Here is an 18,995-nt window from a genome sequence, read left to right on the forward strand (position 1 = left end):
CTTGCAAACAAAACAGGGAGGAGAAAGAAACAGCCTTGTTATGATATATTTTTAATGAAAGATTGAATGTAAACACGGAATATAGAATTTAATGACAATATGCCACAACCTCCTCCTCGAAAGGTAAACTGATTATTTTACAAGCATACATATTTATTTCCATTTTTTTTGTTTTTAAACATGTCTTCAATTTGATAGTTTGTATGATATTACTTTAATTATTTGTCCAATTTTAGGTTAAAGCCAGTGCAGTGCTAAAAGCATTGCATAGTGAGCAGGCGTCAAAACTTCAATGGAAGCATCAACAAGAATGTGATCTATTAGAAGATATTCGGTAAGTTGTACTTAATGTAGCTTTTTATGCCTCTGAAGTAGGGCATGTAATGATCGCACTGTCCGTCTGTCTGTCCGTCCATCTGTCAGTCTGTCCTCACACTGTTGCATTTAGGTTTTGAAAAATGCTTGTTGCTTCTATGCGGCTTCAGATGTAACCTTCATATTCGGTATGCATGTGTATATGGATGTTTCGAAAAAGCTTTTTTCAGAGGCATATGTCTGTAGTGAAATAAGGTCACTTCCAACAGCCTTGCTGTTGGGCTAGCTCTTTAGCGACATGGTTAAAGTGTCTGACTACCACTCTGGAGGTCCTGGGTTCAATCCCTGGCTTGAGCTCAGTATTTTCACATAATGTTTTCCTATGGAGACAGCTCTTGTTGTTTCAAAAATAACAAACCTACAAAGGTAGTTAGCACCACCGGGACCTTTAACAAAAGTGTTCTACATATGCTATGACTGATATGACATCTGGTATTCTCTTGGTAAAAAAGTCATTCAATTTAAAGCATAAATTTTTGTGCCAGGGGTTGAAGAATTTTTCCAGAGCCACTCGCCCGTCAGGGCGAGTAGGCCTGACAATCCACTTGCCCTTCACTTTAATCTACTCGCCCTGCATTAAAAAAAAAATCTTTATTTATAGTTATGATCAACCAGAACCTTTTAAACCTACTTAACATAGTGACACTAAACTGCAAAATAATTAACAACATTTTCTGATTATGTCGTCATTATCTGATGGATTATATTTGCTTTCCTTACGTTTTCTGCACCTCTTTCCTTTTCTCAATTCTTTCCGCTTCTTATTTTGATGACTTTCTAATTCTTTCTGTTCCCTGTCGCCACCACCTTGCAGATATTTTAAAATAGAACCCTTTTCCATTTTAAACTTTTACTGAAAGACACGCTTGATTGACAAACTGTTACAATTATGGTAAATTTTGCCTAAGGCTTCTGATCACAAAATTCGGAATTATTCTGTTTATTAATAATTATTTTTTCTGTTTATTTTTAATTAAATATAAGAAGTATTATAATTAACCAGTGCTGTATTATTGTTTTATTGATATTTACATTAAAATTCATGGAATGACCAATATATTTAACAGTTTTATTCACTTTTAATCGATTAGCTAAGAGCACTGACAACGACGAAAAGAGGGCAGCCGATTTCGAGAATTATTTTTACTGTGCCCGTGACGTAATTTTTCATTGTCAAAACGAAAGTGCAGTTTTTTAGTGTACTAAAGGTTTTTTTTTTTCGTTCGAAAAATTGTTCGCAATTTGTATCGATATGAAGGAGTTCTGGAACTGAATTTATATTTCTCAACTTGAAAAACAGCTATCGCCCGGTGGGTCGAGTATTTAACACATTTTACTCGCCCGACCGTCAACTTCACTCGCATATGCGAGCGGTAGAGTGGATTCTTCAACCCCTGTGTGCCTCCTTCTTCGTAGAAGAGGGGGTATATTGCTTTTGGCCTGTATGTCAATCTGCTGTCCCAAAACTTTAACCTTAGTTAAAGTTAAATAACTTTTGCAATATTGAAGATAGCAACTTCATATTTGGCATGTGTATCTCATATAGCTGCACATTTTGAGTGGTGAAATGTCAAGGTCAAGGTCAAAGGTCATATATCATTGTATTTTTCTTTCCTAAAACTTAACCCTTTGTTTGAAGTTTGGTCATAACTTTTTGAATATTGAAGATAGCAACATGATATTTGGCATGCATATGTATCTCATGAAGCTGCACATTTTAAGTGGTGAAAGATCAAGGGCATCCTTTAAGGTCAAAAGTATAAAAATACAATCCAAGGGAAGTAATAAGCTTTAAAAGGGAGATAATTTCTAAACCTGCCAAATGATATATTGAAATTTTATTTCAAGCGCAATAGGGGGCATTGTGTTTCTGACAAACACATCTCTTGTTGTATATGAGGTTAATAATTCAATATACAATCCTATTTGATTTATTTCATTCAAGAATTACTGTTTGATTATAAAACGCCATTAACAAAACAAAACAACACTTCTGTGAGTTATTCTTATTTATCATCACATCAGGTTTTTACATGGTAAATAGATAAGACAGCACTTATCCTATTAAAGAGGAATGGAAAAGGAACTGAAATACCATTACAAGCACCAATCAAAATAATAAGATTGTGTGTCACCACTTAAAAAAATAAATATTGATACTAGTGTATAAATATTGCTATATTAATTAGTTATTATATTGTTATATACCATATGTTATTATAAAGAATAAGAAGTAATTAACATAAACTTAGTTTAAATCTATTTATTTTAGCTTGATTGCATTGAAAGCCTGGGGCTTATAGGAATGCTCTCGAGTCTATTTCCTGGGCCTATAACCAGTACTGGTGTCTTTTGAAGAATATCAGGAGAATGCTCCCGAGTGGGGATCAAAACCCTCAACCTCCCGATCATTAGGCGGAAACCTTATCCATTACGCCACGGCGAACTTAACATAAACTTGAAATATATCACAAAAATTGATGCACTCATGGCATACGTTTGGATGCAGACAAATCTACTATATACTATACAGAAGACAAAAAGCTAAAGGGCTATAATTTTAGCCAGATCTGGCTGCAGTCAAAATTATTTTCTTATCAAGCATAGGTAGTACAGGTCAATTTGTTATCGCCCTTTCCATAAAACATACATTTACTTTTTGTGGAAATTCTGTCCTCTCTAATATTAGTTCACCCATTTAGACTGTTGCCAAAAATGTTATGTCCAGTCATAATCCTGAATTGATCGGATGCAAGATTTTCATTGGTTATACAAAAGAAAGGTTTTATTTTTGTTATGAATTAACTAACCACGCTTGCATTTGCCAAGCCGGTCTAATGGACCTTAGTCCATTCTCGTGGTTTATTCCAACCTGGTGAGTTGTAAAACTGTTTTAATTTATTAAACATTTTGTTTGAATAAGTGTATTAATTGGAATATTCATTTTATTCATATTTCATAGCATTGGATGTTTTGTAAAGATATTGTCATTGTATATTGAGGTGTTATCAGAACAAGACAAACCAACAAATTCGTTCTCAAGTTTTTAATATACAATCGCATCTGTAAATAGGACAGAAAGGATTGACCTTAAAATATTTTACATAACATGTCTGTGGGAATGTCCATGTTTGGTAGAAACTGTAAGATGAAAACTGTTCCCATGCCCTAGGCTGGCATTAAGGAAAAAAAGTAGTAGCCAAATTTTAGAGTTCAGGAGTTTTTCTGCTAGATATAAAAAAGGCAGATTTTGTTTGGAAAGAAGTGTCATATGATTATTATATCTCAATTTCATTTAATTAACATCTAACAAAATATAAAACTACATGTGTAATGTACATTATTTTACCCAAATGGCCAGAAAAAGGCCTGATGTGTCTATATTTGTTGATAAAAAAACCCCAATTTGCTCCATTTTGTCGATAAAAAATTCCCAAGTTTGCCATTTTAACGATGTAAAAATTCCAAATTTACCAGAATCCTTTACCCAAAATGGCTAGAAATACCCCTAGATAACGATGACTACATGTACCAACATCATGAAATAGTTTGCTTTATATATCAGTATACCTGTCACTTTGTGTGTGATACTAACAAAGAATGAACAACATAATTATTATTATTAATGTATTGGTATCAACTAGAATAGTATTTAATAATAAAGCAATCCGCGTTCAAATAAAATTAAACTTGAAATTGTACACCTGAAATTTCATGCTTAATTTAATTTATTTTCATTTTTTTAAATAAAATTTCTAGTATTGACCTCTATCTACTCTCCCACCCCATCTCAACAAAATTTCTTCAAACATACTTGTTGCCTGGTGCTTTTGGCTCTTTAAAAATACATTTACTGCAATATACAAGTCGGAAATTGAAGATTTTTATGTCCCCCACCACTAAAGTGGTGAACATATTGTTTTTGCCCTGTCTGTTGGTTGGTTTGTGTGTTTGTTTGCTCCAACTTTAACATTTTGCCATAACTTTTGCAATATTGAAGATAGCAACTTCATATTTTCATGCATGTGTATCTAATGGAGCTGCACATTTTGAGTGGTAAAAGGTCAAGGTCATCCTTCAAGGTCAAAGGTCAAATATATAGCTTCAAAGCAGCTTAGAAGGGGACATAGTGTTTCTGATATACAGTCTGTTCAGGTTTTATGCTGTTTGCTGCTCATCAATATCTAAGGTTTTGAGTTGATGCCTTTAAAACTTGAATCTAGTAAGAAAGGTATAAAATTCAATTTAACTTTCTAACAGGGTTGTCATTATGATTGTAAACAAAGTAGGTCAAGGCCCTGGTAGGGGGGGTCAAGGCGAGGCCCCCGACCGAAAACGACTTCTAGACATTTTAGGGACAAAATACTTACTGCTATTCTCAGAGCATATAAAGTTAAAATGAGGTCTAAAAAGAATAGAAAATTTTAAGATTTTCACATTTTTAGTGTACTGTACAATGTAAAAACATATTATATTGATAGATCTTTGCATGTTCCAATTCTATCCATTACCCGATAATCCAGTATTATTACGATTTCTTTTTTTCAAAACCAAATTACGTCCAATATTGACGATGAATGTCGTCCGCCATTTAATGCAAGTGCATATACAAATTGAATTGTGGGATTGGGGAATTCCCATTGAACATGCGTGAATCACATGACAAGATTTGAGAGCATGCATTGAGAACCGTTTACATTTAGTAATTACGACATCAATGACTCAATCTAAACTGTTACATGTACCTCCTTTCAGAAAAGTTTGCGAAAGTGAAAGTGAATTTCTGAGAATAAAAACGCTTCTTTCTTTAAATTTTACCAAGTACTTTTCATTCCGGATCGAGATATAACTTGTCAGACCTACTGTACTTTTTTAAGCTAAAAAATCGGAAAAAAAAGTTTTTGAAGCAAAAAAATCGGGGGAAAAATTCCGTACCGCAGGCTTACTGAAAATAGTTATATATACATTGCCGATCTTACGTGTTTTATTGCTTCAATTATTAATTATTTTAAAGACGATAACGATACAACTAGTTTGTGTGTCTTTTTTTAAATCATATTATGCGTAAAAATAAATGTTTGGATTTAAATCAATTATGCATGAAATGCACACTTTCCACGAGGATACCATCAAGGTTTTCTTCATTTGTCTCCGAAGTAACTGTCCACGATTTTATCGTGGAGGAGTACACATGACGGATGGATTAGTTATAGCCAAGAAACTGACATTATCGATTGGTATTTCCCGTGGTTATTCATGCATGACTAATTCACAACCGCGCGTTTTATTTACTGCTGATATCATGCGTTCTTTTGGAGTGTCTATACTTGACAGGAGACTTTAACGGCTCAAACTTCTCAACACCATTACGACATTACCGGCGATAAACAAACAATGTAGGTGTGAAGCCGTTTGCCGGTTCGCATGTTTTGATAATAGCCCAGCTACACAAAACTTGACAGGTGACGCAAATTGCTCAATAATCACATCCTCAATCTTGACAAGACGTATGAAAACGTGTAAACAAACACAACATCAATTTTATTAACACATTTGAAAAGCAAGAAAAATAATCATAAATATATCGGGAAAGACCTTGCCGACATACTATTGTAAATCGACAAGTGCCCCCAAATAAATTTTGTAACCCTAGAACAGTAGGGTTTAATATTGTGGGAAAACAATAACATTTAAATAAAAATGGCTTCCTTGTTTTTAATTCTCTTCTTCAATTTTATTTGAAATAATGCTCTGTACGTACCTGAAAAAGATAGAAAATATTTATGTTAACTTTATAATGTTTGTCCATCTTATTCAGATTGTAAATATAACACTATTATTAACATAGTTACAGTTAAAACACCGGGGAACAGAATGATGCAAATTACCGCAACTGGTTAACTGACAGGGAAAAAATGTCTTGGCATGGCTGTAGTTGTGCATAATGTGCATCAAGTTTTTAAAATGAAATTTTGGGGTAAAAAAGTGCGCCTTATAGACAACTTTTTACGGTATATGTATTCATAGTTTGGCAATCTCAAAACGCGTTATTTACCGGTACCTACTTATAACATGATGTGTTATGACCATTTGTATAACAAAATGCATTATTTAATTGAAGTATTTTCAAATGCGTATAATTAAATGTTTTATCTGAAATCATTTTTAGATTTCATTATTCACGGAAAATTAATAAAATTCTAGCAACAGAGACACATTTCTCATGTTTTTCATGTACAGATGAAAATCATGCCAAAATTAGACTTCATGTATAACATCACGTCATTCTTTCTCGGGGAAAGCGTGGACTATTTAGATGCTGAATAACAACTTTGTAGCACAGAGGTCGCTAATATCTTTTATTTTGGTAGAAAATCGAAGAGCATTTTTTTTAATATGTGGAAACCTTTTCTCTAACTAAAAAAACTAGTTAATTACGCTCTACAGTGCTACATTCGTTGAGATACGGTCAGTAATAATCTGTGAAATGTACAGCTATTTGATACAGTTTCACGTGGGGTCGGCGTGTATTCGGCTGCCTGAGCGCTGATTGGTTGACGTGCTTACCAAGAAGAATTTCATTGACAGCTAGAAAAATAAATATTGGCCATTCGCTGAGAAATTCATTGAAAACAGTAGCTCTTAGGCGAAGTTAATGGACTGACTGAGTGACCGGGCGTCGCTCTACTATACTACGGTTATTCCTCGTCAATTACCCAGTATTGTTGGTTTGCATGATCAAAACTTCTGATCGCAATTTTTAAGATTCGGGAAAAACAACAGATTTTCTGGGGATTTTAGCCGATGAATTCGATCGGTTATCGGTTAATAATGACAACCCTGTCTAAGGGACTACAAATGCGTGAAAATACCTACTAAGTAGTAAAGGGTTATACAAACATCACAAAAGCTGCTTAGAACAGCTTGGTTCCTTAATTTCTACGGTGAGTGATATTAAAGAGCAATTAAAATTATTGCTCTGAGAAAGATCATTAGATAAAACAACCTGATAATACCTATGTCATCATGTTCCCTTTGAAAACAGGTAAGTTTCATTGACTGCAAGTTATGAGTTCTTGAGATCTTTAACAAATACAAGGGTTTCCTTAGAAAATGTCCTATTTCTAGTCAAAGGTCATTAACTTCCGAATTGTAAATCGACTGGAAGAACCTGTCAGTATCAACATGTCCACAGTTTAGGTATTCAGTAGTACACTGCATAGGTAATTATCTATAAATTTTCATGAAGCTTCATAAAATGTCATTACTTTTGTACTTAAATGAAGTACCTGAGAAATGGCAAGACATATACGTATGTAATTAACATTGGCTTTCGGAAAACAGGGATAAATATATGTGCTTGAAGTGTTGTCCAGTTTTGTGGTATTTTGGTTTTGAAGAAAGTCTCTTCTTAGTGAAAATCCAGAAAATGCAGAAAGTGTTGTCCCTGATTATTCTGTGTGGACTGAACAGGCTAAAGTGGGAAGACGCTTTACCCACATGCATTAAACCCTGTTTTCCCAGATCAAGGCTCATATTGATATAGTATCTGTAGGAAAATTATTTGACATCCTGATAAATTGACTAGCTTCAGAATGTAAGAATTCTGACCGCAGACCAAGTTGCAAATTCAAATTAGACCCACAATCATACGCTGTGGCTTTTGCCTATTGACAGTAAACAAATTGTCACTGGAGAAATATACTGAATCGTTAACAGCCGTCATAACATATATTGATTCTTGTGTTTGGTAAGTCAGTTTTGATTTTCAGAGGGTGCCAATCAAATTGTCCACCAATTCTTATCTTCATTACTTATGTTTTTTCCACAGGCAATAAGTCATAATCAATTGATTTTTGTGGCTTTTTTCATGCATTTTGCATATTCTATAAATTTTAAATGGATAAATATCTCAACACATTAATCCAATTGTATACTTGCTAGGACAGCTTAAACACAGTGGAACCTTAAAATTACACTTTTTGATGCTTTTGCTTGTATTCCACAACCCAAGACAAGTAGGGATAAAGCAATCAATAGCATTGGCATCTGAGTAATGTCCTGGTTTTGATGAAGATGCAACATCTCAATATCAAACCTACAATATCTCCAGATCTCTGTTTCTACTACAGGCATTCAATTGAAACTTCAAACATGTGTTTGGGTGTGTGTAGGGGGGTAAAAACATAAGGAAATTAAAATAATAATTATAAAAACAAAGCTGTGTTTTCAATCCTTTATTACATTATACAATGCATTAGTATTCACACATTTCAACAATAGAGCACATACATAGATAATATACCTGTTATGTAAAAAGCTAACTAGCATATTTTGCAAAGTTTCAATATATCCTGTGAATAATGACCACCTGTGAACAAAGGCCACAGAGGCCACATCCTTTGAGTGGTCTTTATTGGCAGGGTTAGACTTAAGTTTACATATACTATATAACTGCAGATATTTAACTTAAAATATGTCTTTGTGTTTATAATGTTAGGAGAATGAAAGAAAACATTATACTTTAAAAGTAGAAGAATGTTTGGGTTCTACATGTGTATGTCTTGGAACAGCTCTTGTTTATTTATTACCTAAATTCTCTTGACATGTTGGAACAATTTACAGTAGGGATGCAATAGGTTACAAAAAAACATTAACCGGTCAACCTATTACTGTAACCAGTCATAAACATGTAAACTGAACATCCTTTAAAAGTACAAATTGTCAATTTGGCCATACTTGTACTCTCCATAGAAAATAACATAATATCAGATCTCGTGATTACATAAGCAGCCACATCATTTTCCTAATAAAAATGTAATAAAACATTTATTTTAATAATTTTGTACAAGGGTGTTAGATTTGTGTCATTTTGCTCACAACAATATTGTGTTCCTTTGTTCATTCAGTTTTTATGTTTTTAACTCGAATTCACTGAATATTTAAAAAACTTATACACCTGAAAATAAGGATGTACAGTTCAACCTGCCAATAAAGACCACTCAAGGGATTTGGTCATTGTGGTCTTTGTACGCAGGTGGTTTTTATTGGCAGGGTCGATTGAAATTTTGTTAAATACATGTATGCTAGTTGGCTTTTACCAGATACCTTATCTAGGTATGTGCTCTAGTATTTAAATAGCGGCAATGATTGGAGCCAGCCATTGCTTGCCTTGAAGTCTAAATGCCCCAACTCACTCGCAAACTTCAAGGCTTTCTCCTGGATCATAGGTCCACACACAGGCATGAGCCTTGCACTAGCGTCCATAAACCACTTTTGTGCTAATTTGTTCACTGACGCGTATTCCAACTCACGCTTAGGGAGTTTACTTTCAGAGTTAACGTTCTCCTCAAACTCGTCCATAATCTCCCATTTCCGCTTCAGAATGTTCTGAATTTGAGTCTTGCCTAAACCAAGATCACTAGCCACTTTCCTACAGCTGTGTCCTTTGTCTAACTTTTGCAATATTGAAGGTAGCAACTTGATATTTGGCATGCATGTGTATCTCATGGAGCTGCACATTTTGAGTGGTGAAAGGTCAAGGCCATCCTTAACGGTCAATTGTCAAATATATGGCTTCAAAGCGACCCAGTAGGAGGCATTGTGTTTCACAAACACAGCTCTTGTTATTTTTAAAATAACTGTATGATTGTTGTTTTGTAATTCAAATTAGTGTCAAAATTTTGCTTTCTTTATTTAAAACTTGCTTCATACAGTTTTAGTGGCATTGTTGATGACGTAAATTACTCATAATAATATTAAACTCTGATAAAACAAATGTGACATTAACTGATTAAGATTTTAACAACCAAAGCTAATCTTGATTAAATTGTAACTTATAAACACTTTATTTTCGTCAGCAATCAGTTTTGGATATTGGTTAACTAAAAATCAAAATAAGCTGTCCAACCTCTCAACAGATAAATAAATGTGTCAATTACGTCCATGCCAATAGCCCAGTGCTCGCTCTTCCATTCAGCTATGGCTACAAATAAGAAAATTTTGCTCAAGAAATGTCCATTTGGCTACAAGTTTTTCTTCAATATCATCCAGCAAATATCCACAATAAGAAGAATTAAGACATAATGATGTAAATTTGGCTGCAGAAAATTTTGACCCTGCCACAACTCCCTGCAGTTTACATGTTAATTTTTAGCAAGTTAAACAAAACAAAAATGCCAATTATCAAAAGGTACCCACTGTTTGTAACCACAAAGGTACTAATAGGTTGCTTAATAACTGTGTTTGTTGACACATTATTATACCCCCACAAACGAAGTTTAGGGGGACATATAGGAGTGAACTTGTTTGTCTGTCAGTCAGTAGGTCGGTCTGTCTGTCGGTCCGTATTCAATGTCCGCTCTCTAATTCAAGTACTTTTCATCCGATCTTCACCAAACTTGGTCAGAAGTTGTATCTACATGATGTCTAGGCCAAGTTCGAACATGGGCCTTGCCGGGTCAAAAACTAGGTCACGGGGTCACTTAGTGCGTTTTAAATATTCAGCATGTTGTCCGCTCTCTAATTCAAGTAGTTATCATCCGATCTTCACTAAACTTGGTCAGAAGTTGTATCTAGATGATATTAAGGCCAAGTTCTAATATGGGCCTTGCCCGGTCAAAAAGTAGGTCACGGGGTCACTTAGTGCGTTTATTAACATTCAGCATGGTGTCCTCTCTCTTTTTCAAGTAGTTTTCATCTGATCTTTACCAAACTTGGTCAAAAGTTTTGTCTAGATGATCTGAAGGCCAAGTTTGAACATGGACCATGCCAGATCAAAAACTAGGTCACAGGTTAATTGGTACGTTTTACAAATTAAGCATGGTGTCCGCTCTCTATTTCAAGTAGTTTAAATCCGATCTTCACCACACTTGGTCAGAAGTTGTAACTAGATGATGTGTAGGTCAGGTTCGAACATGGGCCATGCCGGGTCAAAAACTAGGTCACGGGGTCACTTAGTGTGTTTTAAACCTCACCATGTTGTCCGCTCTCTAATTCAAGTAGTTTTTATCCAATCTTCACCAAAATTGGTCAGAAGTTGTATCTTGATAATGTCTAGGGCAAGTTTGAATATGGGTCATGCTGGGTCAAAAACAAGGTCACGGGGTCACTTAGTACGTTTTAAATATCACAATGTTGTCCACTGGCTGATTCAAGTAGTTTTCATCCAATCTTCACCAAACTTGGTCAGAAGCTGTATCTTGATGATGTCTAGGTCAAGTTTGAATATACGTCATGCCGGGTCAAAAACTAGGTCACAGGGTGTCTTAGTGCGTTTTAAACCTCGCCATGTTGTCCACTCTTTAATTCAAGTAGTTTTCATCCAATCCTCACCAAACTTGGTCACAAGTTTTATCTAAATGATCTCTAGGACAAGTTTGAACATGGGCAATTCCGGGCCTTAAACTAGGTCACGGGGTCACTTAGTGCGTTTTTTAACATTCAGCATGGTGTCCGCTCTCTAATTTAAGTAGTTTATATCCGATCTTCACCAAACTTGGTCAGATGTTTTATGGAGATGATCTTAAGGCCGAGTTAGAACATGGGCCTTTCTGGGTCAAAAACTAGGTCAAGAGGTCACTTAGTGCATTTTAAAAATTGAGCATGGTGTCCGCTGTTTTTTGTGAAGACAACATGCAAAATATTATGTGTCAATTCGGCATGTGGGGGTATTTGTCACGTCTGTGACAAAGCTCTAGTTTATTATTGTTGTTGGTGTGGCATGTTGTTCTTACTAAACACCAGCCTAAGTTAGCAATATGCGGTGCTAAAAGTTACATCATATTATTTATTAAATGAAAAAAGCGTAATTAAAAATAATCAGGGTAGACTTTTCCTTAAAATATTCAGCTTAACTGATCCGTGGATAGTTTAACTGCTCAAACTCTTTCATCCCTAATTTGCAGACATTTCTTTGCAAGGTTTTTTCTCAGCATTTTGGGAAGATAGCCCATGGCTTTGAAATTGGGAATTTTATCAGCATTTTTAAGAAAATGGGAAAATAAGTTGGTATTTAAAACTACATGAGAGAGTTCAACAACTTTAATCACAAACTCCACAAACACCATCATGATCAACAGTTTTCCACAAAATAAACACACACAAAGTCTTCAGTCACAAACTTATTTCCCTACTTTCAACATGTTGAATATCAGTCAGCACTTTGCTTTCGAAAATCAACGATGACGATGAAAAAGAGTCACTTGTTATTAAATTACTATCATTGACAATGGAAGGAGTTTCAAGGGAGGACTTGTACAATACAGCCAACGCAGAACAAACATATTTCGTGATCTGCGGCGGCAAAGCGCAACGAGTCGATGCCGAGTCGGCCGTTGAAGCCGGGTCAGTATGCGGCGGCAAGTCGCATTTCGCCGTGAAGCTTCGCATATGTCCGCCGAGACATGCGGGGGCAAGCTGCGATCCTCGTCATGACGCCGAGTCGATGCGCATCTTCAAATCAAATCTTTACAAAATAATTTGTTTGTCACAAACAATTTAAAGAACAAATATAATAATATTTAAAATCATAATTAATTTAATGTGCGCGGATTAAAAATAGATAAAATTGTTAATAAAAAAGCATGCTGTTGTTTTGTTTTTAGTGATTGCATTCCCGTTTCTAAAGAAATTGCTGTAATCTGGATGGACATAATTATTATTTTAAAAGAATGCAAATTAAAAAAAAATCACAAAACACGATTATCACGGGCATGTATTAATAAAATTGCAATCATCATTTACAATTGTCATTTTTAGAATCAGCTTAAGTACTTTAAGTTACTTTGTGTGCTTTTATTGCGCTGTATGATTATTGTCTTTATATTAAACAATCAACAAACATATTTGTTTTGGGTTTTATTTTTATGGCAACATGTGTTAGCATTATAAGCATATTTAGTGTGTCCCCCAAGTAAGTTTGTTACCCGCCCGTTGTGTATGTATTTCACACATAAACAAGGTCACGTCATTATGTACAATTATTTTCCCTTTAATATCGAGACATTAATGAGACCAGGCAGCTGTTTTCACACCCACGAGTAGTCAAGGCTTTATAATTACTTGTTGCTTTTGCTATTATATTTTAGCTGAGACAATAAGCAGTTTGAAGCCACTTCAATCATCAACACTTAATTGAACGTTGTTCTGTTAATTATCAGCTTATTATAACTATTGTTTGACTATGCACATATAAAGTCGTTTTATTTTGTTAATATTATAAAGTTGTTATCGCTAATCATTACCCGATAATCCCGTATATTCCAGTTTTAAAGCAAATTCCGGTAAATATTTACAATAAAGGTGCTCAAGACACACACACATTCGCAATTATTCTTAAGTATCAAATACATTTTGGCATTTGTTACTATTTAAAGATGTGATGAAACAACGTCAAATTGGGGCGGGTTTTTTCCACTGAACACGCCTGACATGATGTTCATGTTTTTATACAACACAAAATACACCCACACTTTCCATGCGATGTTCTACATGTCTGCATAATTTTCGTGCGCTTAATATCGCATTAGCATTAAAATTCGGAAGCATGTTTCAGATTGCAAATTTAATAAAGCTCATTTGAGAATCGAACCAAACAATAGCATTGTGCGTAATTAATTCAACGATAATTTGTTAAAGCGTATTACGTGCCATTTCGCTTATTAAAACATGAAAATAATAAGTATGAAAGTAGCGTAAATCTAGGTTTCTACACTACACAAATGAACATGTAGGTGTATATCTTTTCACACGATCTGCCGCGTACGTCCGCGGCGGATTTACTCTGCGAAAGTACGCAATGTTAATATAGACTCGGCGTCATTGCGCGGATCAATGTTGCATGCCTCTGCAATACGTCACATGAACACACAACGCGGCCGCCGCTTACTAATATTCTGGGCGTGGCATAGCTGAGAATTATGTTTGTTCCGCGTTGGCTGTACTTGTTGACGATGTTTGTTTATTTAATGATGCTTGCTTAAAAAAAAAAAACAGTTTTTGTTTGGCCACATTTTTGCTAAGGAATCTTTTTCAAGTAATATTTCGTATTGTGTGACATATTTGTTTTCCATTCAGCCGAATCACAAAACACTTAAATTTCATCACAAATATAATAAGCGCCTGAACAACGCAGAGAATATCGGGCACACGAATAATGCTGACGTTATCTAAATCGCGGTATAATCTAAAAACTGTACGAGCCTGGATCGGACTATGCTTTGTTAAAACTTGAAAAAATGTCATTAGCTTTTTTCCCCAATTGGGAATTTTTTAGCAAATCTTGGGGAAAAAAAGTACATTTTTTGCCATTGGGAATAAAGCGGAATTTCCGCTATAAAATCGGGCCAAAAGAAAACCTGCTTTGAATTTATCAACAAAATACCAAACTGACTAGGCCAGCCAAGGTGTTTGCTTATGTTTATAAGCCTTTGAAAGATGTTAATTAATGTTTTAAATTGGGCATGTTGTTTATAAACTGTTAGAGAGATATAATTATTAGAAAGTTTAACCTGATTATTAAGTGATAAAGAGATGTTTATGTACTATAATTATATAATAATCAAGAGAATTTTCTTAGTAAGGTACTTTAATTGTGAGTGATGAATAATATTCCAGCGAAGTACATACTATTTCTGATTATATGACTCATAAATGGATCTCTTGCAGAATTTAAATGATAAATATTTACATTTTGAACTTGTACCTTTTCAGGACTTTTGGTAGACAGCGTTCTTTGATAGAGAAAGAATATGCACAGGTAAGCATAATTATGTTAATCAATAATTATGCCGGTTTTCCATGATTATTTTCTTTTTTTTTGATGGAATAGTAGTTCAATCCTTAATATATATATATTTATATTAACGTTAACAATATTTTGGACGAATAGCTAAGTGTACTTGGTGATGTATGTTTGTCTGTAAGAAGTTAACAAACAAAAGAAAATCTTAACAAATCAAAGTTTTAATCTTAACATTTTGCCAAATTATTAAAGGATGCAATTTTTATTAATTAAGAATTCATATACCAATTATTTCCAGTCATTTCCTCAAGCATGTTGTACGTGTACCATTTTGTTCTAAGTGTTTACAGTTAGAACATAAGTACTTTAAAACCCTAATTAGGCCAAACAATACTGAACATTATTTACATTGAAAACGAAGTTCTTAAAGGTATTTCTTTAGTTTTAGTTTAGTTTAATTTCTCGTATTACACAAAGTGTTTAGAAACCTTTCAGGACAAAGGAATGTCTTTAAGAGATATTTTAACAGATTTTGAGCTGGAGGAGTATTTTCCTAAATCTGACATTTAGGCATTAGCCTATTGTCCAGTATATTAGACAAATTAAGAGTTAAATTGACTTTTTATACTGTGGTAGGTATATTTGATTTGTATATGTTTACAACAAAATAAATGCAAAATAATTTAAATATATGATATTTCCTGAGTAAAAGCCCAATGCAAGGAATTAAGGCGCCATAGCAATCCTGATATTGAACATTCACTGACCAAGACCTACAAATACCAGCTTGTTAGAAGAAAGTCGGTTAAGGTTTGCGTGCAAATTGAAATGTACCTTAACCCATTTATGCCTAGTGGACTCTCCCATTCTTCTAAATTGGATCAATCTATTTCCAAAATTAGCAATGTCTAGTATATTTATTTCTATATTTAGAATATTTGGTACAGAAATTCCTTTAAGCAAACAGCGCAGACCCAGATGAGACGCCGCATCATGCGGCATCTCATCTGGGTCTAGGCGGTTTGCCAAGGCCTTTTTTCTAGACGCCAGGCATACCGTAGGTTTCCACGTATAGCGCGCTCCCATGTATAGCGCGCAGGCTGCTTTTTAAATGCAAAAATGGAGACAAAAATATTTTAAGACAACAAAACCACCAAATCGGACCGAAAATGGCCGCCATTTTATTATTGCACAATCCAATAATCTGGGGCATTGGAAAGCTTAATTAAACATTCAAAATAGGATGCGTCATTATGATTAGGAGCATGAGTTGCATAGCACTGTACTTTTCTGACAATTTTTTTAATTTTCTAGCAAAAGATTAACAGTACACGTGCATTTTGTGAAAAACATGAGAAAATAAGAATTAGTGTACATCGTGTGATTTTTCCTCGGGGAAAGCATGGGCATTACCGGTAAATTTGAAAGTCGCATGGGAGACAGGGATACAGTTGTTGAGGTACAGCACTGTTGAACGTTCAATATTTATACACACAAAATGCAATTGCATATCTTCACGTTCTCAAGTGTCAATTAGTGTCTCAAATGTCAATTAGCGTCTTAACAAGTCGTGGCACATATTACTCAATAACATCTGCCAATTACGAAGTGCAAAATGACCCCCTTTCACACCTACTGTTACCCGCAAAATGACCTCGTTCGCACCTACCCTTGCCCTGCTCTCCGGAATGTCGACAACAATCCCCATCGGAATTCATCAATAAAGAAGTGTAAAAACGCAAGCAAAGGAATGTCCGCAAGTTTATTTAAACAAATTTTTTTTTGACCAAAACTCCTAACGCATTCATATCTACCAGTAGCGACTTCTTGTTGTTTCGACAATGGCCCCTCAGTCTGTACGATAATAGGGTGGTAGTTTTCTGGAAAAAAACATGGCGGCCATTTTGATTATTTACGATTACACAACATATTTGTTACCAATTTAGCAGCTAGGTTAGTGCTGTATCAATGTATAGCGCGCACCAGCTTTTTAATTTGAATTTTGGAGGTAAAACACTGCGCGCTATACGTGGAAACCTACGGTAAATGGGTTAAGGTTTGCATGCAACAAGTACATATGTAATAGACCCTTTTCACAATAGGCCAAAATTGATAAGAGCGCAAAGTCACGTGACTCGCAGAGCTCCAGAACGAGGCTGATCGTGTATACATTTCCAATAGTCCTGCACAACGCCGCATCTGATTTCAACATTTTACTCTTTTTGAACATTCGGCGATGTAATGACTCAGAAAATGACATTGTCAGAATAAGTTATAAATATGTACTTGACATTATAAGTGTCAATACATTAAATAAATTGTCTTGATTAAAGTACTTTTTTCTTCGTTTTTTCACACATTTGACACGCTTTGTTAGAGCTTTTATATCGCGCTTTTTGAATAAAAGTCAGTTTAATCATAATAATACAGAGAATGCTGTACATTCGTCATAGCGTATTTTTCACACAGGCGGACATTCGTTCCTATGTTTTTTGACAACATGACCAGGGGACAAAAATACCACTCGTCCGCTCGTATTGACGAGTGAAATCTTGACAGGACGAGTGGATTTTCCTGAAGCTCTCGTCCTACAGGACGAGTGAAAATAAGCTTATAATAAAATATGTATTTACTGACAAGCAAGACTCGTTTTCATTAAATAAAATCATTGTCTTAAAGCATGTCTATTCCGAAAGTAGAACGCGAATGAACCGGAAATTGCAATTGTAAATTTTATACAGCAGGTACGCGTTGTTATGCAAAACTGTGTCCGGAGTAAATATTGACTTTTTGGTGTAAACTTTGCGCGTCCATGTTGACAGGGAACCATCCGACTGCATTCAATTTCACTGTAAGTATTAATTTTTAAAGAATTATTTAATCCAGAAAAACGGCTTTAAACCAGTCTGAATATCGTCAGAAAAGGACTGACAAACGAGCGTTCTTTAAAGTTGGCGGGAGAGATGTTCAAACGTCCGAAACGGAAAGCACACGAGCATTAGAAAAAAGGAAAACAAAAAATTTTCTTCATTTATTAATTTGTGTTCCTCATAAATAAAGTAACTTATTTCACTGCTTTTGTGATCAACTGGCATTAATAACTGAGTAAGCAGCATTTTAGCAGTGATATAAGAAACTTTATTAGTCATATCAGCCCTTTGCAATCTTTATTTCACACATATTTGAAGGACAAGATCATGTGTTTGCAGGACGAGTGAAAATTTTCATGCACTTGTCCTGCAGGACGAGTGCAGTTTAGAAATATTTTTGTCCCCTGCTGACCATTCGTGCCTTCGTTATTTTGACAATGCGGATAATGGTTCCTACATAATTTTTGACAGCCCGGACATTCGTTCCTTCGTTATTTGGACAGCCTGGAAATTTGTTGCTGAATAATTGCTTTCCCGGTCATTATTATTATCACATTTTATCAAAATAATATGACACTCTGGGCATATTATCCAGAATTTTATTATGTCGTTATCAAAATAGTTAAACAAATAATTTTCTCATATTTGTTTTATACTTTATATTGTTGTAAGATTTTATCGTGATCATGAGAATGAAAACGTTAAAAATATTTGAATATATCGACTTACACTGCATGAGATCTCTAATTTGCCAAACCTTGCAGAAATCTGGGCGTTAAAATTATGTAGGAGTATATATATATCTTGTCTGTCAAAATAATGTTGGAACGATTGTCCGGGATGTCTAAATAGCATGGGAATTAATGTCCGGGTAGTTAAAACAATGTATGAACGAATGTCCGCCTTGTCAAAATTAGCGTAGGAATGATTTTCCTTATGAAAGAATTTTCGGATACATAATAAAGTGCTTAATACTTATAATTACATTTGAAATATTTATTAACTTT

General features: G+C 34.7%; 1 protein-coding gene across 4 annotated transcripts in view; it reads left to right on the forward strand.

Moving 5' to 3' along the window:
- LOC127842625 (F-BAR and double SH3 domains protein 2-like) overlaps positions 1 to 18,995 on the forward strand; it is a 97,502-nt gene continuing 78,507 nt past the window's right edge. For all 4 annotated transcript variants that reach the window (XR_008031797.1, XM_052372215.1, XM_052372217.1 and 1 more), the window contains exons 1-3: positions 1 to 123; positions 237 to 334; positions 15,088 to 15,133. Coding sequence is in view for 3 of the 4 variants with exons in the window: in XM_052372215.1 (XP_052228175.1) it covers positions 100 to 123; positions 237 to 334; positions 15,088 to 15,133 (168 nt within the window). In the remaining variant the exon portion in view is untranslated. The remainder of the gene's footprint in view (positions 124 to 236; positions 335 to 15,087; positions 15,134 to 18,995) is intronic.

This window comes from Dreissena polymorpha, chromosome 8 (assembly GCF_020536995.1).
Source record: "Dreissena polymorpha isolate Duluth1 chromosome 8, UMN_Dpol_1.0, whole genome shotgun sequence".
Classification (NCBI taxonomy): domain Eukaryota; kingdom Metazoa; phylum Mollusca; class Bivalvia; order Myida; family Dreissenidae; genus Dreissena; species Dreissena polymorpha.